Below are 21,794 nucleotides of genomic sequence, written 5' to 3'. Positions count from 1 at the left end.
GCGCCATTTCCACGGTGGGAAAGTGCTCCACGCTCTTCTTCGGCGATATTGGTTCTGGCAGAGTAGAAAAGGAGATGTCGTAATGCTGCCCTCCTCCGTTTGGGCGTAGTTTCTGCTTATTTTTGGGATAATTTTTAAATGTGCTTCAATTGCTATCTGCAATCTCAACCTTTGTTATTGTAGACATTAATACTTAGACAGGCTGTGATTTACATGTACATTAGCTAATCACCAATTGGGCTTAAGGGGAATGGTTTGAAATCAATGCACATATACCTGGTGGGATGTGTACTTTGGCGCTGTTAAAACAGTTTTCAGGGTGGCCGGTGATACAGCTTGGGGGTATTAAGTAAGTATAAGTATTATTATAGATTAAGTAAAATTAGTTGAACAAAAAAAAAATCAAGGGCTTAAAAAACAGGAATTGCTCATGTTACTCAAAACATGTCATAATAATTGCTCAAGTATACACTCTGATAAATGTACATTCATGATTATTCGATTGTTGTAGCTTAGTTAGACACAGAAAAACACATTCACGAGCCATAAGCGCTGTGACCATCAAACATATTTAAAATCATAAAAACAATGGGCCTGATGCACATTGGCCACCTGCATCTGCTACATAAGCAGCTATATATATTGACGTGATGGTTGATTAACTCTAAGAACCAGCCAAGCAAAGGGGCTGTACTGAACTTTCCATGAGATATAGTCCTTCTTGACACTCCAATAGATGAAATTTCATTGTGTTCCGTGTTGGAATATTTTTCTTTTGCAAAACCGTAGAGAAGCAATCTCTAGTGTACTTCTTTAATTTTGTTAGATTGAAAAGATCGATGACAATCACTTCTTTGCACATAATGTTGTTAGTTCTTTGATGAGATTAAATGTTCTTAGAACTGCAATGTCACACCTCTTTTTTGCTTTTTACTGCTTTAGCAGACAGCAATTGGAGGTGGGCTGCTAGTCTCTGCATTGCAAAGAAGGTGCGTGTCTGCTGGGCACTTTGATGTAGACACAGATACTCTGTTGTGTGCTAATAATGGTCCACGGAACTGCTGGGATTGTTGACCAGTGTGTTCAGCTACAAGGCCCTTATCTATCGCTGCAGGCTCCTTTGACTGCTAGAGTGCAATCCCAGATGTCCACTCTTGCAAGGCCACCATTTATTCCATGCTGTGTAGAAGAGAAAAGATGGCAAATCCCTCTGAATGCAGAATGCAAACAGTCTTCCTTAGTAATTCTTTTTTATCAAGCAGTCGTCGATGTTTTTTAAAAAAAAGATCATTGGCATCATCCAGTGTAATGACATCAGCCATCAGCTTGCCATCACCCCTCTTCTCCCTCACAAACGCGATCTCTTCTTCAAGGATGAAGCAACTGTCTCGAGTTTTAGCTGAGACATAGTACCTCTTGAGAGAAGATTTCTTGGTTTGCTTAGCTTGCTTCAGTTCTGCAATTCTTCTGGTAACCTGTGCAATTGGATTTTGCCCATTTCGAACCATTCTTTTTATGGACGGCAAATGGTTCTCAAAGGGAAATGCTGAAATGTCATTCAAGGAGCAACCCACCATGTCTTCATGCAGGTGCAACAACCTGTGGATGTTGTAGACACAAAAGGTATTCCCAAAAAATTACAGAGTTCTCCACAAATAACTTCAGTAGATTTCTGGAGTACTCCAGATATGTTTCTCTCTCTCTTTGTCTGAGTCAAGCAGGATAGACATACCACTGTCTATCCTGTTTATCCAGCTCCTCATTTTTAGACACCTCCAAAACTCTTTAGCTCCCTTAAATCAGACCGTATCTCTTGAAAGTCAAAGTGAGGACAAAGAGTGTGTCATCTCTGAGAGAGACCGTGTGAAATTGTGAGTGAGGGATTTGCATCGAACAGAGGGCGCTGGCCAAAGAAACCTCACAGGATGTCACCACTTTAGATGTTCTTTTAGCATTGAGGGCCCACAACAGACACACATGACATGAAGGTTTCTACAAGAACAAGAACCAGAATGAATAAATAATGACAGAAGAATGAGTCTTACATGTCAAACCTTATGTTCATCAATTACAATGTGAAAGACAACACGAAAATCAGATGTTGTTGCTTTAATACACTGATCAACTCGACTCTTCTAGGATCATTTGGGAATCAAAATATCCAACCCATACTGACCCATTTACAATACACGGTAAACTGATTAAATGCATATTGTTTAGTGGAAAAACAGCTTTGTGGATTTTGCTGAGTAATATGCAAGTATATGATTAGTTGTCTATTATCATGTGCGTGAAGGAGCCTTTAAAAACATCAGACTTGCAAACACGCATGATCTGTTCCCAGCTTTGTCCTATTTGTTGTGCACACCAAATGAAAACAGCCACGAAGTCAAGCCACATTTTCAGCAGCGCCGTCTGCAGAGGAATGCAACGAGATGCAGCTGAGAGCTTCAGGGACAAGTAAGTTGCGCCTTGAGTTGTGTTTGTTTTCTTTCCATGTGAGCCGCTCTCCTCCTCTGCAGGAGCACTTTTCCTTCTCACTTTGTGCGGACTCTTACTTGAATGATTTCACTTTTGACGGGATGCAGCGTTTGATCGCTGTGATGCTCCGGCTGCAGCAGGAGGTCCTTGAAGTGGACCTGACAGGTTCCACGTTGCTATGCTCCGTCTCCAGGTGCATCATTCCAACAGGTACCACGCTGCTATGCTCCGTCTCCAGGTGCATCATTCCAACAGGTTCCACATTCAAACGGAAAGAAGTGTAGGTCAGCCATCTTGCAGCCTCGTTTCTAGCGTTTTTGCACGACTTGTTGAAAAGAAAGTGACATCCATTGACGACTATTCACCAGATTTCTACCAAAGTTCGTCTTCCGACTTCGGCCAAAAACTTCCAGCATGGAAAATGTAAGATTTGATGGCTTTTTCAAACTCTGGTATTTTGCCATTAAAACTACCACAGGCCTCACAGGACGCTGCTGGTGTCCCAAGACCCTTGTAAAACCCACAACTGTGCACAGGGTGTGCAGAGACCCAGCCGCCGCCCACCTCAACATCTCTATTGTATGATAGAGATGAACAATATGACTCCCATCCATTTGAGCTTTTTTTATCATATAACATGGATAACTTCAAAGAAATACTGTAATATATATAATATTTTGTGATCTGTGTTGTAGAATAAACTTTGTAACACATGTAGCATTTGCTAAAATATTCAGCAAAAATATGTAAAACTTGTCATTCAAATGCAAAAGGATCACAGGAACTTTGCACACCCATTTTCCTGTGAGATGCTGCCAGGTGAGCTGTCCTTGATGTAATGCTGCTGTTGGTCACACCATCACTGGCCCCCTATTAACCCCTGTCTGCACATTGTGAATGTGTTAGTCATTAATGTTTGTGGTAACTTGATTGAGTACAGAGGTATTAAGTGTATTGCAATATAAACAGAGATTGAAGCCATAAAAATTGCTTTTAGCTCAGGGACCCTCGACTAAATGTTGCCTTAAGATGATGTGCAAGTGTTGTCTTGAGGCCATTTCACTTTAAACTGTTCTTCAGTGCTTCTTAATTCATTTGAATTAAGATACCACAAACTCATTGCTCCTGAAATTGAACTACAATTCTTAAGTAGTTGCTCTTAGTTATTTGTAGAAAATGCATATTATACGTGTGACATTTTTATGCAGTTCAGGACAAAACACAACATGTTTTGGATCAAGTAGTGGATTGAATTCACCCTTTGCCACTTTTATGTACAGAGGATTTTTGGATTAGTTGCGAAGTGTGCTGAAATACACCAGTGAAAATCAGGATTCATGAGCTTCAAAACACGCTTGCAGTACAATTGTTTCATATCACCGATGTGTTGGAAATACACTTGAATGAAGTGAAATAAAAGTAGACTTTAATTAAGTCCTAATAGTATAGCAATTTTGACCTGGGTATACATGTGTCTGTATTGTTGCAGTGCTGCATGCCCAATGACTCAGAGAATAAGACCCCCTGCAGGAAAAGGAAGAGGGTCACTGTGCCTCAGGAAAAACGGGAAGGCTCCTGTAACCAGGTAAACACTTGCTTTTACTGTCCTCAACACATTGTACATTGAATTCCACTGAATTAAAAATGATCTAAAATTTAATGCAATTGCATATTCTCACAGTGATTGTTGAGTGGAACAAATGTCACACAAATGTCTGTAAAATGGACAGAACCTGTGAGCGGTCTTTGACTTTGACACAGTGGAGCTCTGCAGTGTGTCAGATATACATTGTCCGTTAGTAATGTGCTGTTAACAGTATACAGAGTGTGACGTCTCTCTGACAGCATTCATGTTGTCTCCACCTTCTACAGGTGCAGGGCTTCATTCCTACTAGCCATACTCCCGACTTCCCAGCCTCCACCACTCAGCTGAGCCCTGCTGGTGTCCAGGAACATGTTGTCCCACACACTGAGACGCCTCTGATGATCCATGGCTACTGTGTTGAAGACTACCAGGAGATCTACCACTCTGTGATGGACAAAATGCTGATGTATGTTTGTACGCCATAAAAATGTTAAATATGAATCTGTTAGCCTTGGAAATGTGTCATATGAATATATGAACATATATGAATTCCCCATTTTTTCTCAATAGGTTATTCTTTTAGTCACATTAATCATTGAAATGTCATTTTTTGTGTCTTTAATTTTTCACAGCTACAAAAGCGGACAGCTTTGCCCGTACAGCCTTCAACTTGGACGCAAAATAAAACAGCGCCTGTGGGAGAAACTGAACCGTCCACGAGTCACCACAGAAGACAGTGATGTTGGACCCCTGAGAGTCAAAGAGTCATATGGAGCAGGAGTCTTTCCACCACTCATAGACGTGGACATCTCACGTGAACTGGCCCCTCAGCAGCCTACCACCAGCAAAAAAAGCCAAACTGCACTGAATGTAGTAGTTCAGTAGTACAGGAAATAAGCAAGTAGCTGAAATAATAATCATCAAATATATTCAGCTACAAGAAAACTGAAAACAGCAGTTCAGATAGTTTATTTAGATGACTTTCTCAGAGATCCAAAGCCAATTAATTTCGTTTCACAAATACTCTACAGAAGATGGCAGAACTTGGAGTCAACCACAGCCTCCACCTAACCTGCCCGATTATAGTGACCCCTGAGAGCTGGTCTTTGCATCTGGCTGGACTAGCGACTGCCTCTGGTAGCGTCTTGCACTGAGGCCCATGTACATATACTGCCCATTATGAAGAATATGGTTGGCTGAGGGGTTAACACTGTGCATTTGTATATAGTTTGTTTTGGTCCACAGGTCAGTGGTTTAGGTGCGTCTTGCACCGGTGCATCATGCACCTTTCTTTATTTCTTTGTGCTGGCCTGTGTGTCCGAGATAGTGGCACTACAAGGGAGCTATAAAGGAGTCTGGACTTAAGAGCTCTCTTGACAGAAGACAATTTAATTTTCCCATACAAGATGAACTGTGAACTCTCTGTGCCCTGTTGCCCAAGGTTTACCACAGCAGCTACCCCGTGTGTGTTGGGACATGCACCAGCAGCCTGAAACAGCACTAGCTGTTAAGGTGGATTTCTTTAAATTATGTTGAATGTATTTTCTTGAGCTAGTAATACATGCAACTTGATTTCATTGGGGACTCAGCATGAGCATCAAAAACTTCAGATGTCAGTGTATGCCAGAAATGAGAGTTGCAGAAATAGACCCGACAATGTGCTGCTCCACAAAAGACAGGCAGGTCGGCAAGAAAGAAGCTGATAGAACAAGCAAGACAATAACAGCAAGATAGAGGGCAGTGAAGACTTGAACCCCTCCTGAATTTCTCTCCCAGCTAACTACACCAGCCAGCAGTGGACAGAGAGGAGAAGACTTGGCTGTTCGAAGATTTAAATAAAGGTGGACTCTGCTTGGAAACATCATCAAGAGTGAACAAAGTGGTAAGTCATCCTTTACAACCAATCTAAAAGTATTTCTGGTGGAGTAGCCCCTTTCTAAATACCACAGTATGGAACAACAAAGCCATGAATTCGTAATTTGTGAGAGTGAATGAAATGATTGTCACCAGCCAATGAAAACAGGCCGTAATGCAATCCAGTGACAAGGCAACATCAAAGACATAAACAAAGGCAACAAATGTATTGACTATTACCCTCCCTTCTTTGCAACCTGTCTTTTAGAAAAAGAAGAGGAGTCCCAATGTGACCAGGAAAGGAGACAGCAAATATTGTGAGAGAAGAGAGGAAATGAAACAACATGAAGAGCAAACTGCTCTGCAGCAATCTCTTAAACCAGAGCTGCAGCAATTTCCCAAAACAGAGCTGCAGCTGTTCCCAGTTCCTGTGCTGCAGCAATTTCATGAGCCAGAGCTGCAGCAATCTCCTAGAACAGAGCTGCTGCTGTCTCCAGTTCCTGTACTGCAGCGATCTCCTAAACTAGAGGTGAAGCTGTCTCCAATCTCTGTGCTACAGCAATTTCCTGAAGCAGAGTTGCAGCAATCTCCAGAGCCACAGCTGCAGTTGTCTCCAGTTCCTGTGCTGCAGTGATCCGCTAAGCTGTGGTTGCAGCCATCTCCTAAACCAGAGCTGCTGCTGTCTCAAGTTCCTGTCCTGCAGCCATCTCCTGAGCCAGTGCTGAAGCCATCTCCTGAGCAGAACTGCAGTCATCTCTTGAGCCTAAGCTATAGCAATCTCACACAACAGAGCTGCAGATCTCTTCTGTGCCAGAACTCCAGCTGTCTCCTGAGCCACAGCTGCAGCTTTCTCCAGTTAATGTGCTGCAGCGATCCGCTGAGCCAGGGTTGTAGCCATCTCTCAGAAGCCAGATCCGAAACAATCTCCTAAGAGAGAGCTGCAGCTGTCTCCAGTTCCTGTGTTGCTGCAATCTTCTGACCCAGAGCTGCAACCATCTCTAAAACCAGAACTGCAGCCATCTCCTCAGCCAGAGTTGCAGCCATCTCTTAAACCCAAACTGCAGCCATCTTCTGTGCCAGAGCTGCAGCCATAATCTGAGCCAATGCTGCAGCCATCTCCTGAGCCCGAGCTATAGCAATCTGCTAAGACAGAGCTGCAGATGTCTACTGTGCCAGAGCTGCAGTCATCTCCTCAGCCAGAGCTGCTGCCATCCCCTGAGCCAGAGCTGCAGCCATGTCCGAAGCCAGAACTGCAGACATCTAGTAAGTCAGAGCTGCAGCCATCTCCTGAGCCATAGCTGCAGCTGTCTCCAGTTCATGTGCTGCAGCGATCCGCCGATCCAGGGTTGCAGCCATCTCCTAAACCACAGTTGCACCAATCTCCTAAAACAGAGCTGCAGCCATCTCCAGAGCCAGAGTGCCGCCATCTCCTAAGCCAGAGCCTCAATCATCTCCTGAGCCTGAGCTGCAGGTGTCATACGGAAGGGGCAACAATTGCATTTCATTTTGCAATCCTCTGGTGTAGGGACAAAAATCCTTTAATACCTTGATGAAAGAGTAATTTTCTCTTTCTCCAATAGCAGATTGAAATTGTATGTATAGATTTATTGAAAGTAATTCAATAATGTGTTATTAAACATATGCTTTGAGTAAAAATACAGGAGGAGAAATAAAAATGAGGAATTACAAACGTGCTTTGGAGCATTTGCAGTGAGTGAGCTGTTTCTCAGTAGCTTCAAAACTCCACCAGATGGAGCTCTTTTGAAAAGGTGTTTGATTTTGGCATTTTCATACTTGTTGAAGAGAAAATAAAACAAACAAAAAAAAAAATGGAAAATCTCAAAGTTTTGAAATGTGGGGGCTCAGAGAAGTTAGAGAACTTGTCCTATACTACATTCCTTTTGAAACAGGTACATTTCTTTGAAACCAAACACAATTCTGAATTTTGTGAGATTAAATACTTTTGTGATGATGTGAGATTCCTCCCACCGAGCATGTTTTGGCCTAAAAGACGTCTAATAGACTCTAATGGTCCATATGGGCTAAAATTTGTCTACCACTGGTCTAAAAATCAAAGGTTTTTTTTAGCCGTCTAAGCTACTAGCCGTCTAATAGACATAGACGAATACGTCTATACGCCTTGTCCAATCTTAGACGTTTAAATAACTGCTAATATACGTCTATTTCTAGTCGTTTGCCAGATGTTTGCTTTTATACCAAATGTATACACCTCGTCTAATCTTAGACGTTTAAATAACTGCTAATGAACGTCTATTTATAGGCCTCTAAATTTAGACGTTTGCCAGACGTTTACTTACAGAATCTAGACGTCTATTAAACATATTATTATAAGGATATTCTAATAAATCCAGCCATTAGAATCTACTAAATTATTCACAACAAACCTATGTTTAAGGAAATTCAAGTTGGCAAAATTGAATGTTAAATCTGGTTCTTTAAAAAAAGGGACTAAATTTAACCTGTGATCCTTACCTTGATGTAGTTCCAGGATGTTCCAGGATTTATTTGCATTACATGTTTTTTTTTTTTTTTTTTGGATCCTTTAAATAGGTTTCAGTAACACTAATGTCATGCTTATTTTACCACTGGATATCAATACATTACTTGATGTTCACATTAACCAAACTACCCTACTGTAATCTAAATCAATACACTTTTCAAACATTATCAATCACAAACATATGAATGTGCAAACAATATACATATTTTTAATTTCTTAACACATTTTTAAACATACATGGCAATGAAATAAAAACACAAACTCAAATATGCAATATTAGTAAAAAAAAACAAAACCTTTTGGTTATTTTTTTTAAACATTGTGCTGAAACACAGAGCACAAAGTCTAATATATTTCAAAAATAAATAAAAAAAATATATTTATTTTTATGTAAAACATTACAAATTTCAAAAAAATATACAGAAACTCTACCTGCCTGGGATGCATCAACCTAAACCAAAACGCAAAACAAAAAGAAAGACAAATTACACCAATGGTGCCCTGGGACTCTTATAGCCCCCTCCACCACTTTGAGCTGAATAATGAATAAATAAAGTCTTACTGTAGTATGGTTCCCTTTCATGAAACTACACCAATTCACTTTCATAATTGTCAGTATTACAGAGATTACCTAGTACAGTCCTGACAAATTGTTGTTTGTTCATGTATGCCATGTTAGTCACACATTTCTAACATGAAGAAGCAATCGGCAAAGAACTAGCAGACAGTTTTTCTATTTACCTGTGATTACAGAGTAGAAGGGAGTCTTCTTGAAGGCCCTCTTTCCATGTGGCCCACCACCTTGCATATTGAATTTTCGCATTATGTCATGTGAGAAGAGTCTGCAACAGATAAAAAATGAAGACAATTGTCAGCTGTAAAGTTATATAATAATATTAATATTAATAACCTTGTATTACACTACCACAGTGTAACTACCCACTGTTATGTCGTCTGTTCGACAGTATAGATATTAAACTTCTATGTGTAATCATACCTGTCCATGGTCTTATTGGTGCACGTCTTCACATCCTTCCTCCCAACATGAGACAGCTTTGCAATCTGTATGATATTACAATTATCAACAGTGTCAAAAGAGTTGAATTACTTCAGGAAGCGCTTTTCAAAGTTGAATTCAAGGATTCTTGTTTGTTCCATTAGGTAGGGCAAAAGTGACTATTACAAGTCTGTAACTCTGAATGAAACCAAATAGACCCTACCGGTTCCATGTGGTTCCATTTGTAAGCTGTCAGAGTAAAGGGGAGACCCTAACATTCAAATTTTTGAGAAACACTGACTTAAAGCTTTATCATTCTGTTTTACCATTGACCGTTGTACGTCCTGTTTATCTTCAGTTTCCCTACAATAAAGCCATTTCACAAATCCTCTGAATTGGGCTCAAATGAAGCAAACATAAGTATATTCAAACAATCAGTAAAATATCAATATGCAAAGATAACACAAGGTAGTTGTGATTACTTCTATAATCAAGATTAATTCTATAGCCAATCTGTACCTTGTGGAGTCCAGACAGTTTTTGAGACAGATGCTCTTCTTTTACTCTGAGTCTCTGTTGGGGGAGGGGAAAAAGAACATGCTCATCTTACTTAACAAGTCACCTGTTATCACTGTTAAACTCATTACACAACACATTTTTAGGGCCCAAGGCCCTATTGTTTTAGTAATGTTTTTTATTTTTTATTTTTTTGTCTCCACGGACGTTTTGGGCAATTGAGGGGGTTGCCATGCACGAATTCGAAGGAAATTTTTGTTCGGTAGGGTGGCAGGTACGTACACAAAAAAGTAAAATAAATTATTTAAAAAATGTGCAGTATTGCCACTGCATGAACTGTTGCACAGTGATTAGAAATGGCTGTTGCTGCTCAGAACCAGAAGCTCGGCTCCATAGTGCCCCCTAGCACAGTGATGTTCGTGGATGGTATGTACTTCAAGTTACGGACTCAGAATTTTTTTTGAGTGTGTATCTCATTAAGACGAACAAAAAAGGTCATACCATTATATGGCCACACACAACAGGAAGTGAGATAATTGGACTTTTTTGAAGTTTGCATACAACGGAATATGATGTACTCGTCCTACACCGTACATCCGATGAGCGTGAAATCTTTTCCACATGAGCTCAAGGCCTTGACGAATAAGAATCGCGGAGGACTTTTTGAGATCTCGTAAAATAACAAAATGGCGGCTCGATGAATTTAGGCATATTTTTTAAAAATAGAACAAAAATATTTTAAAAAATGTGTGCAGTATTTCCCAGTGCTGCCCCTTCACGGGGTAATGTTTATTATGACTGTGAACAATGCTATGTGATTGAAATCAAAGTTTGACATGGCGCCACCATGTGGTAGATGAATGAAGTGCTAAAAATGGTGTATTTCTGCTAAAAAGGGGCGGGGCCAGCATACAGTAGATAATACAGACCTCTTCTGTCTATGGGGGGTGTATCTCAACAAGACAATCTTATTCTATCGCTTACTTCACTAGTGTCTCTGTACTGTGCAAAGACTTTTGTAGCTCATATCCCTTCTGATTTGTTTGCCCGGTAACAAAGAAGGTCAATACGATGATCTGGCCATATAGGAAAAGATGATGGGTTCAAGGGGGCATTATGCCACGCTGCCGCTAATGTTTACTCCACTCTTACGTTATTCTGCTGCACACTGTAACGTTAGTAGCAGACGTGAGATGTAAAGCACTGGGATGTTTATTGCAATTTCGGGAGAGTTTTCTGCATTTACCTTCGACTCATGTGTTAGGGGTTAGAGGTTGGAGAAGAGGTTGGAGAAGCGGCTTGTGGTCAGAAGACCTCCGGTTCGATTCCCCCACCGGACTGGCAGAAAAATGTGGTTGTGTGGTTGTGGTTGTGTGGTTGGTTGTGGTGGAGTATTCCCTCCCCCTCCATTAGCCGGCTGATGTGCCCTTAAGCAATATGCTTCCCGGGCGCTTGATTGCAGCCCACTGCTCTTGTGTGTGTTTCACTGCATGGTGCATGTTGCATGTGTGTGTGTTTCCCCAGTGATGGGTTAAAAGCAGAGAATAATTTCCCAGTCTTGGGATCAATAAAGTAAATAAACTTAAACTTAGCTCTCCAGAGATTCTCCACACAAGAAAACTTCTCGTGGACTCTCATAGACTTCGGCTCAGCATTCAACACAATCATCCCGCAACAGCTCATTACAAAACTGGACCAGCTGGGATTAAACACCTCTCTGTGCAACTGGCTGCTGGACTTCCTGACTGGGAGACCTCAGGCAGTACTGGTCGGCAGGAACACATCCAGCACTACCACACTGAACACGGGGGCCCCACAAGGATGTGTGCTGAGCCCCCTCCTCTTTACTCTGCTTCACAGCTCCAACCTCCTCGTCAAGTTCGCTGATGACACAACTGTGGTGGGTCTCATCAGCAACGACAACGAGACGGACTACAGGAGCGAGGTGAGCCGCCTGGTCTTGTGGTGTGAACACAACAATCTCTCTCTGAATGTGAAGAAGACGAAGGAGATGTTGTGGACTTCAGGAGGAGACGCCCCCAGCATGCCCCTCTTACCATCCACGGTGCTACAGTGGAGAGGGTGAGCAGCACCAAATTCCTGGGTGTGCACGTCACTGAGGACCTCTCCTGGACCACCAACACCACATCACTGGCCAAGAAAGTGAACCAGCGCCTCTACTTCCTCCGCAAACTGAGGAAAGCTAGAGCCCTGGCCCCCATCATGCACACCTTCTACAGAGGCACTATCGAGAGCGTTCTGACCAGCAGCATCACCGGTATGGCGGCTGCTCCATGTCCTGCAGGAAGAACCTCCAGTGCATCATGAGAGCGGCTGAGAAGATCATCGGTGCTTCTCTCCCCTCCCTCCAAGACCTCTACACCTCTCGCCTCACCCGCAAAGCCCTTTGCATTGTGAGAGACCCCACCCACCCATCACACAGCCTCTTCAGCCTGCTGCCATCAGGGAGGAGACTGCAGAGTCTGCGGGCCAAGACCAGCAGACTGCAGGCCAGCTTCGTCCACCAGGCTGTCAGGATGCTGAACTCTCTCCCTGCTCTGCCCCTCCTCCACACAAACACACAACCTGGACTATAACTCCCTGTTGCCCCCCCTTACTCTCACACACTCACATGCAAGCATGCATGTGCACACACACACATACACACCCTGGACTCTGAAATGCTGCCCCCCCTCACCCCCCACCACACACACGTACACACCCTGGACTCCACAAACTCTCTCACTAATGTGAACTCCTCCCTCAGGAAACACACCGACACTTTAATCACCACCAGTTGATAAGCTAGCTTCTTTCTTTTTGTACTACCATAAACATTTGCACTACTACATTCTCTTAATGTGTCATTGTTTAGATTGTAGTTTTTATTTCTTTCTTTTTTAATATATGTCTTATCACAGCTTATCACAGAGGTTGAGAGTAACGTAATTTCGATTCTGTTTGTGTTGTACATACTGCAGAATTGACAATAAAGCTGACTTTGACTTTGTAATACTCAAGTTAAAAATGATTTAACAACTCTGTTGCAGTGCATCACATGCGGACAAGAAGTCTTGATATTATGGGAATCTCAAAAGACAGCATTTGGTCCCTGTCTTGCTTTCAAAAAGATTGATGCTCTGCTGCCAGTGTGCAGTTTTCAGATGTCTTATCATTCAAACAGCTCATTAAAGAACCACATAAGCAAGAATAACAAGGCGTTGTCTGTTTTTGACTGAGGTGTCAGAGCAGCAGAAAACTGTTTAACCTCATATTCCTGTTCCTGTTGTGTTGCAGAAGTGGACTGAGAGTGAGACAGAGAAGCTGAAAAAAGGGGTCCAAAAATTTGGAAAGGGCAACTGGAGTCAGATAAAGGCATATTACAGCTTCAAGGACCGAACAAATGTCAACCTTAAGGACAGATGGAGAACAATGAAGAAGTTAAACATGGTGTGAGACGTTCATGAAGCCTAGATGCCACATTCATTTCTTGGTTACACAAATTTTATTTCATTTTTTTGGAGGAATGCGAGCTATTCTTCTTCAGTTAAGTCCAGTCTTTTCTGCATTACTGTAATCATGTTTATAATTTAAGTTCATGACACTTTCTAGTTCAATAAATTTTCATGGTTTAATTTGCAAGATTAGTTGTCTCTTAATTGTTCCAAAATCTCCAATGGTGTCTGGTATGCACTTTTGCTGCCGCCCTATATACAGAAGCAAGCTTGCAAAGACTCAAATATATACAAAGACATTAAAGATTTATTTGAAAGATGACATTTACAAAAGAGAAACACAAGAAAAGCTTTTCTCTTCATTTTGATGAGATTTGACCAATAGCCAGACTGAAGGTATCAGGAGGCTCGGTGACAAGGGAATCCTTCGGATAGTAGTCGTAGTATCTCAAGGTGAGTCAAGAGAGTCTTTGTTTCAGTCCCTAAACTGAATTAGAAACATGGGCAGTTGTGCCTGGCATTTTCATCCAACCACTCTTGTGAAAAGAAAACAGCAGCTGTTGTCGGTGTGAATTTCAGCAACTGTTACTGGGTATGAAATGTGTGTTTTTAAAAAAGGGCATCTGACAGTCCAGTTGTTGGTGCATCTTTATGTTAATGTGTCTTCATTCCTAATGAACTCTCCCACATCGGCCTGGTGGAACACTACGATGGACATGGGGTCCACTCGCCGACACTCCTGGGTGGACTTTGCAGCCACACCAAAACCCTGAGAAATCACAAGTAACTGGTTCAGAAATCACCTCAGTGAACAAGGACAAAAAACTCTGTTGTTCATATGAGCACAAGTTACACAAATTACTCTAGCAAATATGGTGTTCTGACTTTTCGGTGTGGAATACGTGGATATATTAAATCAGGAACTGCTGTGAAGACATACAACTGCAGGTCACACCAAAGCACTTTTAACATCTCAGTGCAGAGTATGCTCTGTGTGAAGCATGTCAACCATCACATGTGTATTTTCAGCACGAGTGGCCCCAGCAGGAATATAAGCAGTTGACCATGTGAGCAATAAAGCATTGTTACAAAACTTACCAGGGGTACATCAGCCATGGAGTAGACCACCACTCCCTGATACTGCATAGTGTTCTCAGTGATTCTCCCAAGCCCAGATTTTAGTACATGGTTCCCATAGAGGAAAGACTGCTCTGCTCCAGGTTTCACCCACACCTTGAACTGAACACATAAAAGAAGCGCTTCAACCTATTGTTCATCTTATCAGCACAGGTGAAAGGGTAACATTTTTTTAACAAAGAAAACAGGGCAGTTAGTATATAAAACATTAGATATTCCCCTGTTAATTATCCACACATTGTCACAATATCAAATATTCACTATGTGATCATCATAGCCAAAGAGAGAAGCAATATTGCAATCCCAGGATAATATCGTTACTGCATATGCAATGCAGCATACATGAAACAGCAATAGAAGTTATTTTATATTAACGCATCCCATTGGAGAATATCTTGGAAGCAAAACAGTTCTCATGTTGACACTTTTATTAACTAATTATCCAACAACTTCAGGACAGCTTCAAAAATATCCATGTAATTAATAGCCACACACTGTGGTGCGTGGCTGGCTCATTTAAACCTGAGCGACCATGTGTTTGTGCAGGTGTCAACATGGACCAGCTCTATCTACTTCAATCAGTCAATGTTAGATATTTCAGAGATATAAGATTCAAAAAAATGTCTGGCGTGAAAAAGGCCTGCTAGTATCCAGCTGCCATATGACTCATAAAAACAGCATGTCACCCATGGCCCGCAGGCAGATACCACCTGCATACATCGATTTTTACTGGCATATTATTACTAATGTTGTAATGCTATGCTGAACAGCACATTACTGTTGTGTTCCACCGACAGACCACCTTTATTAGTATTAAATAGAAACTGGGGTGTTTGACAACTACTTGTATAATGTTAACACATGAGCTACCGGGTTAACACAGTACAAGTGGCATGCCATCTTCATGTGGCACACAGCAGAAGCATACAGTATGTCAGTGAAAATCAGTCTATTCAGGTGGCCAGTGGTATCTGCCAGTGTGACATGCCACTTAAAACTGTCATATGCCAGTAGATCAACAGTGGAATACCACTCAGAACTGACATATGCCACTGAACTATCAGGGTGGCCAGCCATTAGCCACTTTTGATCTCTGGTTCACTCCAGAGCACCCTGCTCTTCCTGCAAGCTTTTCAGCAGACAGATGCTCCAGTAGTAATTCAAATAGAGGTTCTAAGTCACTTTACTAAATATTTATAGTGAGAGCTAAGGAAGGGCTGCAAATGATGGTAGCAAATAGTAAACATGAGATGCACTCATAGTCACCTTCGCATAGGGCGCCAGGAAATCCAGAGCTGTGATGTGCAGGCGGAACTTATTGGTCTTTGTGAACTTTCCAAAACATGTTCCCACTGACACGAGCTTGTCCCGGGAAATGTTTGTGGCCAACTTCAGAATTTTCTCGCTGTGGACAGAAAACAATGATTACACGAATTTGTCGAATGTGGAGGTTCTGGCAGATTAAGAAAAAATACGTATGTTCATTTATTACCTCATGTAGTACACACGGTCATTCTGTAGCCTGAAACAGTAGGCACCGTCGGGTCGGTCCACGAGAAGTTTGATGTTTTCACCGATGCTGTTGTGGGAGAAAAGACAGGGCTCACACGCGTACGCTAACGAGAATGCTAACGTGTTTGGAATCATTTGAATCTCAGCAGGCAAGCAAAATGTCTTTTAAATTCACTTACTATTTCGAAAGCTTCTCGAACATAGTTTTCGTCTCTTCGTCTGTTAGTGGCCGCATCCTTACGATTTAAACCCAAATTTAATCAACGTACACCTCTATCTCCTGCGAAAACGTGGGGCAACACGGAAGCAGTCACACTCTGTCGCGGAAGTTGAGTGACGTAATCGGCGAGGTCAGTTCCTGGTTTTTTTGCATTCTTTAGCGTTCAGTCGATCGTTGGTTTTTTACTCAGGCAAACCGGCCGCAATCTGGTAAGTTTTTTCACTTAAAATTATAATAACTCTTTGAAATTGGTTTACTGTGTAACTGCCAAATAGTTATGTGAACATTCATGTGTTTTACAGTTCGTTTTATTTGATAATTAAAATCACGCTGTCGAAAACGGGCTCAGTTAGCCTGGTTAGCTAGCGGTCAGTGGAGAAAAAACGGACCCGCTGATATTAGTGAGCTAGTGAACGTTAGCCTCTGAGCTAACTCTGTTAGCAGCCGATAATGCTACCGCTAGTTCGCTGCAGGCAACCACACCGCTATACTAAAGCAATTCAATTGAAATCACGCCTGAAACAGCGGAATGTCATAATCAGTGAGTAGACTGTATTGCGCCATTTGTGATTCGAGCTCGGACTCGCCGTGTGAAGACAAGAGTCTTTGCCGCAGCGGTGCGAAGTTACATAACCTCCATTTGTTTGTAAATACCGATTACATTCGTGTGATCCCAGATCAAAGGAAGAGTAACTAATCCTTTTAAGGATTTCAACAGTCATTAAAATCAACGTTAAGCGTCTCTCTCAATCGCTCTCTGCCACCTGATTTGATTCACCTGTATGGAGTGCTCAGTTCAGTGTCAGCGATGTGTAATGTCAGCCAGAGTTGCTAAGAAATCTACTTTGTCAGCGAGCTCTTCGCATTCGGGAGAACGTTTGATCCTCTTGTCACCTCCTGTCTGACCGCAATAATGGCCGAAAAGAAAAATGCTGGATCCTGTTTTCGGATGTTGCCAAGTAAAGATATACACGGCAAAACGATTATATTCACTGACATGACACATCTCAGACTCCTGCTGCTGCTTTGTCATACTTTACATTTTGAAATGCTTCTTAAAGAATTAACTGCAGTGCTTTTTGCTCCCGATGAGCCAAGTGTTGCACTATGGGACGGACTTAACACTCATAGAAATTTCTTTTGCCTCCAAACACAGCCTACCCTCTACATTTCTTTTGTCATTATTGTGCCTTATGTCTTCCCAGCAACACACAAATGTACATTTCTATAAAATAAAAGTGTCCTCTTTAGGAGATCCTGTACTATTTGCTTTTCTGACCCATTAATGGAATAAGCCTCTAGGTTATTTCAGCTCCAGGGAGATATTAATTAAAATGGATAGCTTATCAAGGCTACAGTGTTAATAACAGTGTGATGAACACTGAAACATCTGCTGATCAGTGACCATGAAAGCTCAAGGTTATAATGCAATGCATTGTTGTTTACCACAAGAGATGACCTATAAAGGGAAATGTGAAACCTATTGATCACTTGGGCAACCTGTGTTTTATAACTGCTCATGATCCCGTGTTGAAACACTCAGTACACACTGACCCAATTTTGTTCCATTTTGAGATTTCAACTCAAGACTCATATAATAGTCTACACAATGCACACATATTTGCGTTTGTACAACCCGTTTGTTTAGATTTCAGGTTTTATGTCGTACAAGTTATTACTCTGCGTGACTAAGTCAGAATACCTGATATGTACATGTAGAAAGTGAGTGTAACAGCAGTTAATTTTGACAATAGTAAATTTAGATATGAAATAGAATTATTTTGAGCTATATGTACACCAGTGCCCCTGCCTATAGGTTTGACCTCATTAGCTGCAGCTCTTACGAGAGGAGAGACCTGCATAAGTGAAAGCATTGGCATGCCAGGCACAAAACTGGCTACTAAATCAACCAGCACACAATAGTACCTTTCACTTTAAGAAGGTGCCCACAAGTTTCTAATCCAAGTCTACAATTGCTTGACCCCAAAAAACAATGTCTAGATATGATGGTTTGGCTTGACTATAATGACTAATTTGTCAGTATTCAGTTAAAAAAAAAATAGTGATTGTGTTTTTTCTGTCTTTCACATGTAGACAGGAGTGTGCTGCCCTGTGTTGGGAGAACAGCCCTTGTGCCAACGGTTTAACCAGGATAAACCAGTGGTCTGCGTCAGTCATCGGTTTCCGGCGTGTGTTCGTGGCTCTGGTGACACTGAACAGGAAGACAGACGCAGAAAGACGTCTGAATTGAGAGAGGAAACTGCTGTGGCTTCTCCGTCAGCCTCAGAATGACTGAGTTCTGGGTTTGCTTCAGCTGCTGCATTGCAGAGCAGCCACAGCCTGTGAGTATAAGATTAACATGGAAGAGAAATTGATTGACTCCGGTTTTGATGTAGCTGCCTTGTTTAAAGTGGAAGTTGGTATGAAATGAGTTTTAGAAGGAGTTTCGGTTTGTAAAAGAGAGTATTCTGTAGTGTAATGCAGTGTGCAATTCCACATAGCTGTGAAAATAGTGCATACTCACTATTTATTAGTTTGTTAAAGTTTCTCTGAAAACACCATGGTTGTGTCGTGCCTCACAAAATAAATCTCACATCCTCCTTTTATCACAGATAAAAAAGAAAGTGGCAGGGCCTCCAGCTAACCACAGCCCAGTCTGAGACCAAACTTAGTTTAGATTCAGTAAGGTTTATTATTGTTGCAGTGAACGACCACTTGTTGTGCTTCATTGTAGTCATCCAGTCAGTCCGTTAACAGATAAGATAAAAGGATTCATGAATATCAACCTCTGTCTCAGTCTTAGCTCCACAGCCTGGTGCTTAGCCTGGTGTTTACTTCTTCTCTTTTCTCACTGTTTAGTAATATTACCTGAAATCTTTTTAGGATGACAAGACTAATGATATTTAGGTTTGAAAAATAAGTTTATGTTTATTTTACTCATTTTCAGAAACGGCGGCGACGGATCGATCGCTCCATGATTGGGGAGCCAACGAACTTTGTTCACACCACACATGTAGGCTCAGGAGACATGGGCCTGGGATTGGCATCAGTAGGTTTTATGTCCGCTTTCCAGAATATTCAACCAGCCGAATATTGCAGACAGTCAACAACCGTTTACTCTCTGTGTTTGTAGGTGGACCTTGTTCAGGCCCAGATGAAATCTAAAGGGGGCTACGCGCATGGAGGGTCTGAAGGTTCCCAGTTGTAACAAGGTGAGAGATACTTTTTCATCCCTTAGCGGAACTGATGTTCAGCCACAGAATTTTCACTACCCCAAAGCCATACAAGCCCATCCTAGATAAGCTTTATGCAAATAGCTATTTGTGACTGTGAAAGGACACGTTTGTTTTTTGGGGGGAGATTGAATTAATCAGAGATTTTACTTAGAACTGGTCCAAACATGTAAAAATATTCTCATACAAAATTTAACAAGCAGTGCAGCGTTCTTGGTGAACACAGACAAGCAACCTGCACCGTGTGCAAAGAATGCTAGTAGTTCCTCTGTCTCCCATGCTGTAACCAGACATTTTGATTTAGCCTCAACACTTTTGTTATCGATGAGAGATAACGCCAGTATTAAGATAAGATCAACTTTATTAGTCTCCAGCTGGGGAAATTTGGTGTTACAGGTTGCATCAATAAAAATAGCAAATAGCAAAGGTAATAGAAAATAAAAAATATAAAAAATAAAAAACATTAACATCTACAACAAAGAGTTCCTGATTTACCCCCACCCACGATGTGTCATACATATAATGGCAAATCATGCTTACACATAAGAGCAAGCTTGTCTTGTGTGTCTTTGGAAGAGAAGTGGTGAAATTGTACACAGCACATATGTGTCCTGTGCTTTACATTAGTATTGTTTTATTGGGGGAATTCATCCCTCCTTCCGTGTAGGAATGCATGTGCTTTCTCTTCTTGATTAGCTCTGTTGTGCTGATAACCACTTCCTCATGACAGTGACTCGGCTGTCAGGAAAATGTCATTAGTACATTTTTAAAAGTAATTTCTTTTTCTTTCTTTTTTCTTTCTTTTTTTTAACACTGGCCTTATTTGGGCTGTGGCGTTGCTCTCTCCTTGGCCTCAGGCAAGTGGTTAACTATTAACATTTCACTCTGTCTTGTTTTTTAAACTCCCAATGGACATTACCATGGTCACTATCACGAAATATTTTTTGACCCAGTCTCTGTTCAGGCGCCTAAACAGAATCAGCCCAACATTATTAATCACGCTTGGTAAAAAATGACTGGTGACATGGCCAGAGTCGGTACTCTGGATCCTGTTGACTCTCAAAAAGTGAATTTGCTCTCAAACTTTGACCAGACGGAATCAGATTTGATGGTAAAACTGTGATGTGGGCTTAACCCACACCCAGCCTATCGATCGCAGTCGAGATCCTAACACTTGTTCCGCTTTTTCCCCCCGCAGCCCCTCACAGTCTTGTGGAAACTACTGTTGTTGATATGAGGAAGCATTTTCAAAAAGCAGTTCTGTCTGTAATGGACACAGGACCAAAAGATGAAACTACTGCTTTTCCATAATGTTGTATATATTTTTATTTTCCATTACTTTTTTTTTTTAATGAAAGCACTGCTAGGCTATCCATTTGCTGCCATACTGTTGCACTGTAAAGAATAACTGTTGAGTAGATAAGAGGGTTTAGAAAGTTCATAATCTCAGACGTATGCTTGTGTGTATGCATGAGGAAAATAGTTTCAAAAATATTTGCTGTCGTAGCCCATTTGGATGCCTGTATTTATTATCTGATTTGTTAACGGACCTCATGGTGGCTGGGCCACGCTGGAGATTTGAAACATTCACTTTGCTTCTTTATTCTCAGAGGTTTATCAAAGGACAGGTAGAGGTAGCAAGGCAAAAAGCGATATGTTCATTGTTTTATTCTGAGAAATACTCATGATCCTTTGAGTTGCTTTCAGGGTTGAAGAGTGCTGTCTTGTAATAAACTTGAAATGAGTAGAGTACACTGGATCATACATTGTACACTCACACTTGCTTAGGAATTTCGCATTGATTTCAACTGTTTTTTTTTATACTCATTTAGATTGAACCATATAGAATTTTAATAAACTATGAACTTCCTAATCTGCCTTCTGACGTCATGTTCATTATTTGTTTTATTAGTGTCGTATGGCAGCTTGAAGCTGCAAATACCGAGCTAAGTGTTTTCAAGAAGATTTGTGTTTTTATTCTTTTCAAAGCTTGTGTACCAACCGTAGACCAAGAATTAAACTTGGAAGTAACCAAACCACCATTGCAAACGACGCCACAAATGTGGGTCAGGTTTGATACTGTTAGCAGTATTCTCAAACCTGTATTGGACCTACTGTATGTCCATCATATACTTTTTGGTTAGTTGTAACTGCTGTTCCTTTTTCCCATCACAGTTTGTTTTCCACACTGTCTTGTCATGAATTCTTTTAGTGTTTCTCTTGACATAAAGTAGTTTGTCAGTTCCACAACTACAAAGTGGGCAGAGATGATTTTGTTCCTTT

The 21,794-nt window shown here is 41.3% G+C and overlaps 2 protein-coding genes across 2 annotated transcripts; one reads left to right on the top strand and one right to left on the bottom strand.

Moving 5' to 3' along the window:
• Positions 1–13,698: 13,698 nt before the first annotated feature.
• Positions 13,699–16,394, bottom strand: nip7 (NIP7 nucleolar pre-rRNA processing protein). The gene is made up of 5 exons (XM_041940682.1): positions 16,238–16,394; positions 16,039–16,125; positions 15,813–15,951; positions 14,508–14,648; positions 13,699–14,178 (listed from the first exon to the last, which is right to left on the bottom strand). The coding sequence occupies exons 1-5, from the start codon at positions 16,291–16,293 to the stop codon at positions 14,059–14,061; spliced, it is 543 nt and encodes a 180-aa protein (XP_041796616.1). The 5' UTR covers positions 16,294–16,394; the 3' UTR covers positions 13,699–14,058.
• Positions 16,395–16,399: 5 nt separating this feature from the next.
• Positions 16,400–21,389, top strand: cdc42se2 (CDC42 small effector 2). The gene is made up of 5 exons (XM_041940694.1): positions 16,400–16,487; positions 18,373–18,620; positions 19,226–19,327; positions 19,412–19,490; positions 20,710–21,389. The coding sequence occupies exons 2-4, from the start codon at positions 18,567–18,569 to the stop codon at positions 19,484–19,486; spliced, it is 231 nt and encodes a 76-aa protein (XP_041796628.1). The 5' UTR covers positions 16,400–16,487; positions 18,373–18,566; the 3' UTR covers positions 19,487–19,490; positions 20,710–21,389.
• The last annotated feature ends 405 nt before the right edge of the window (positions 21,390–21,794 follow it).

This window comes from Chelmon rostratus, chromosome 1 (assembly GCF_017976325.1).
Source record: "Chelmon rostratus isolate fCheRos1 chromosome 1, fCheRos1.pri, whole genome shotgun sequence".
Lineage (NCBI taxonomy): Eukaryota > Metazoa > Chordata > Actinopteri > Chaetodontiformes > Chaetodontidae > Chelmon > Chelmon rostratus.
This window is presented reverse-complemented; position numbering and strand designations above follow the sequence as displayed.

What these genes read in the sequence shown, in the direction of transcription:
- cdc42se2 (XM_041940694.1), top strand. Translation starts at nt 18,567, where the DNA reads ATGACTGAGTTCTGGGTTTGCTTCAGCTGCTGCATTGCAGAGCAGCCA. An exon ending in TTGCAGAGCAGCCACAGCCT is followed by an intron (nt 18,621 to 19,225) that starts GTGAGTATAAGA and finishes ACTCATTTTCAG; the next exon opens with AAACGGCGGCGACGGATCGA. An exon ending in TGGGCCTGGGATTGGCATCA is followed by an intron (nt 19,328 to 19,411) that starts GTAGGTTTTATG and finishes CTGTGTTTGTAG; the next exon opens with GTGGACCTTGTTCAGGCCCA.
- nip7 (XM_041940682.1), bottom strand. Translation starts at nt 16,293, where the DNA reads ATGCGGCCACTAACAGACGAAGAGACGAAAACTATGTTCGAGAAGCTT. An exon ending in GACCGTGTGTACTACATGAG is followed by an intron (nt 15,952 to 16,038) that starts GTAATAAATGAA and finishes TTCTGTCCACAG; the next exon opens with CGAGAAAATTCTGAAGTTGG. An exon ending in TCCTGGCGCCCTATGCGAAG is followed by an intron (nt 14,649 to 15,812) that starts GTGACTATGAGT and finishes TTATGTGTTCAG; the next exon opens with TTCAAGGTGTGGGTGAAACC.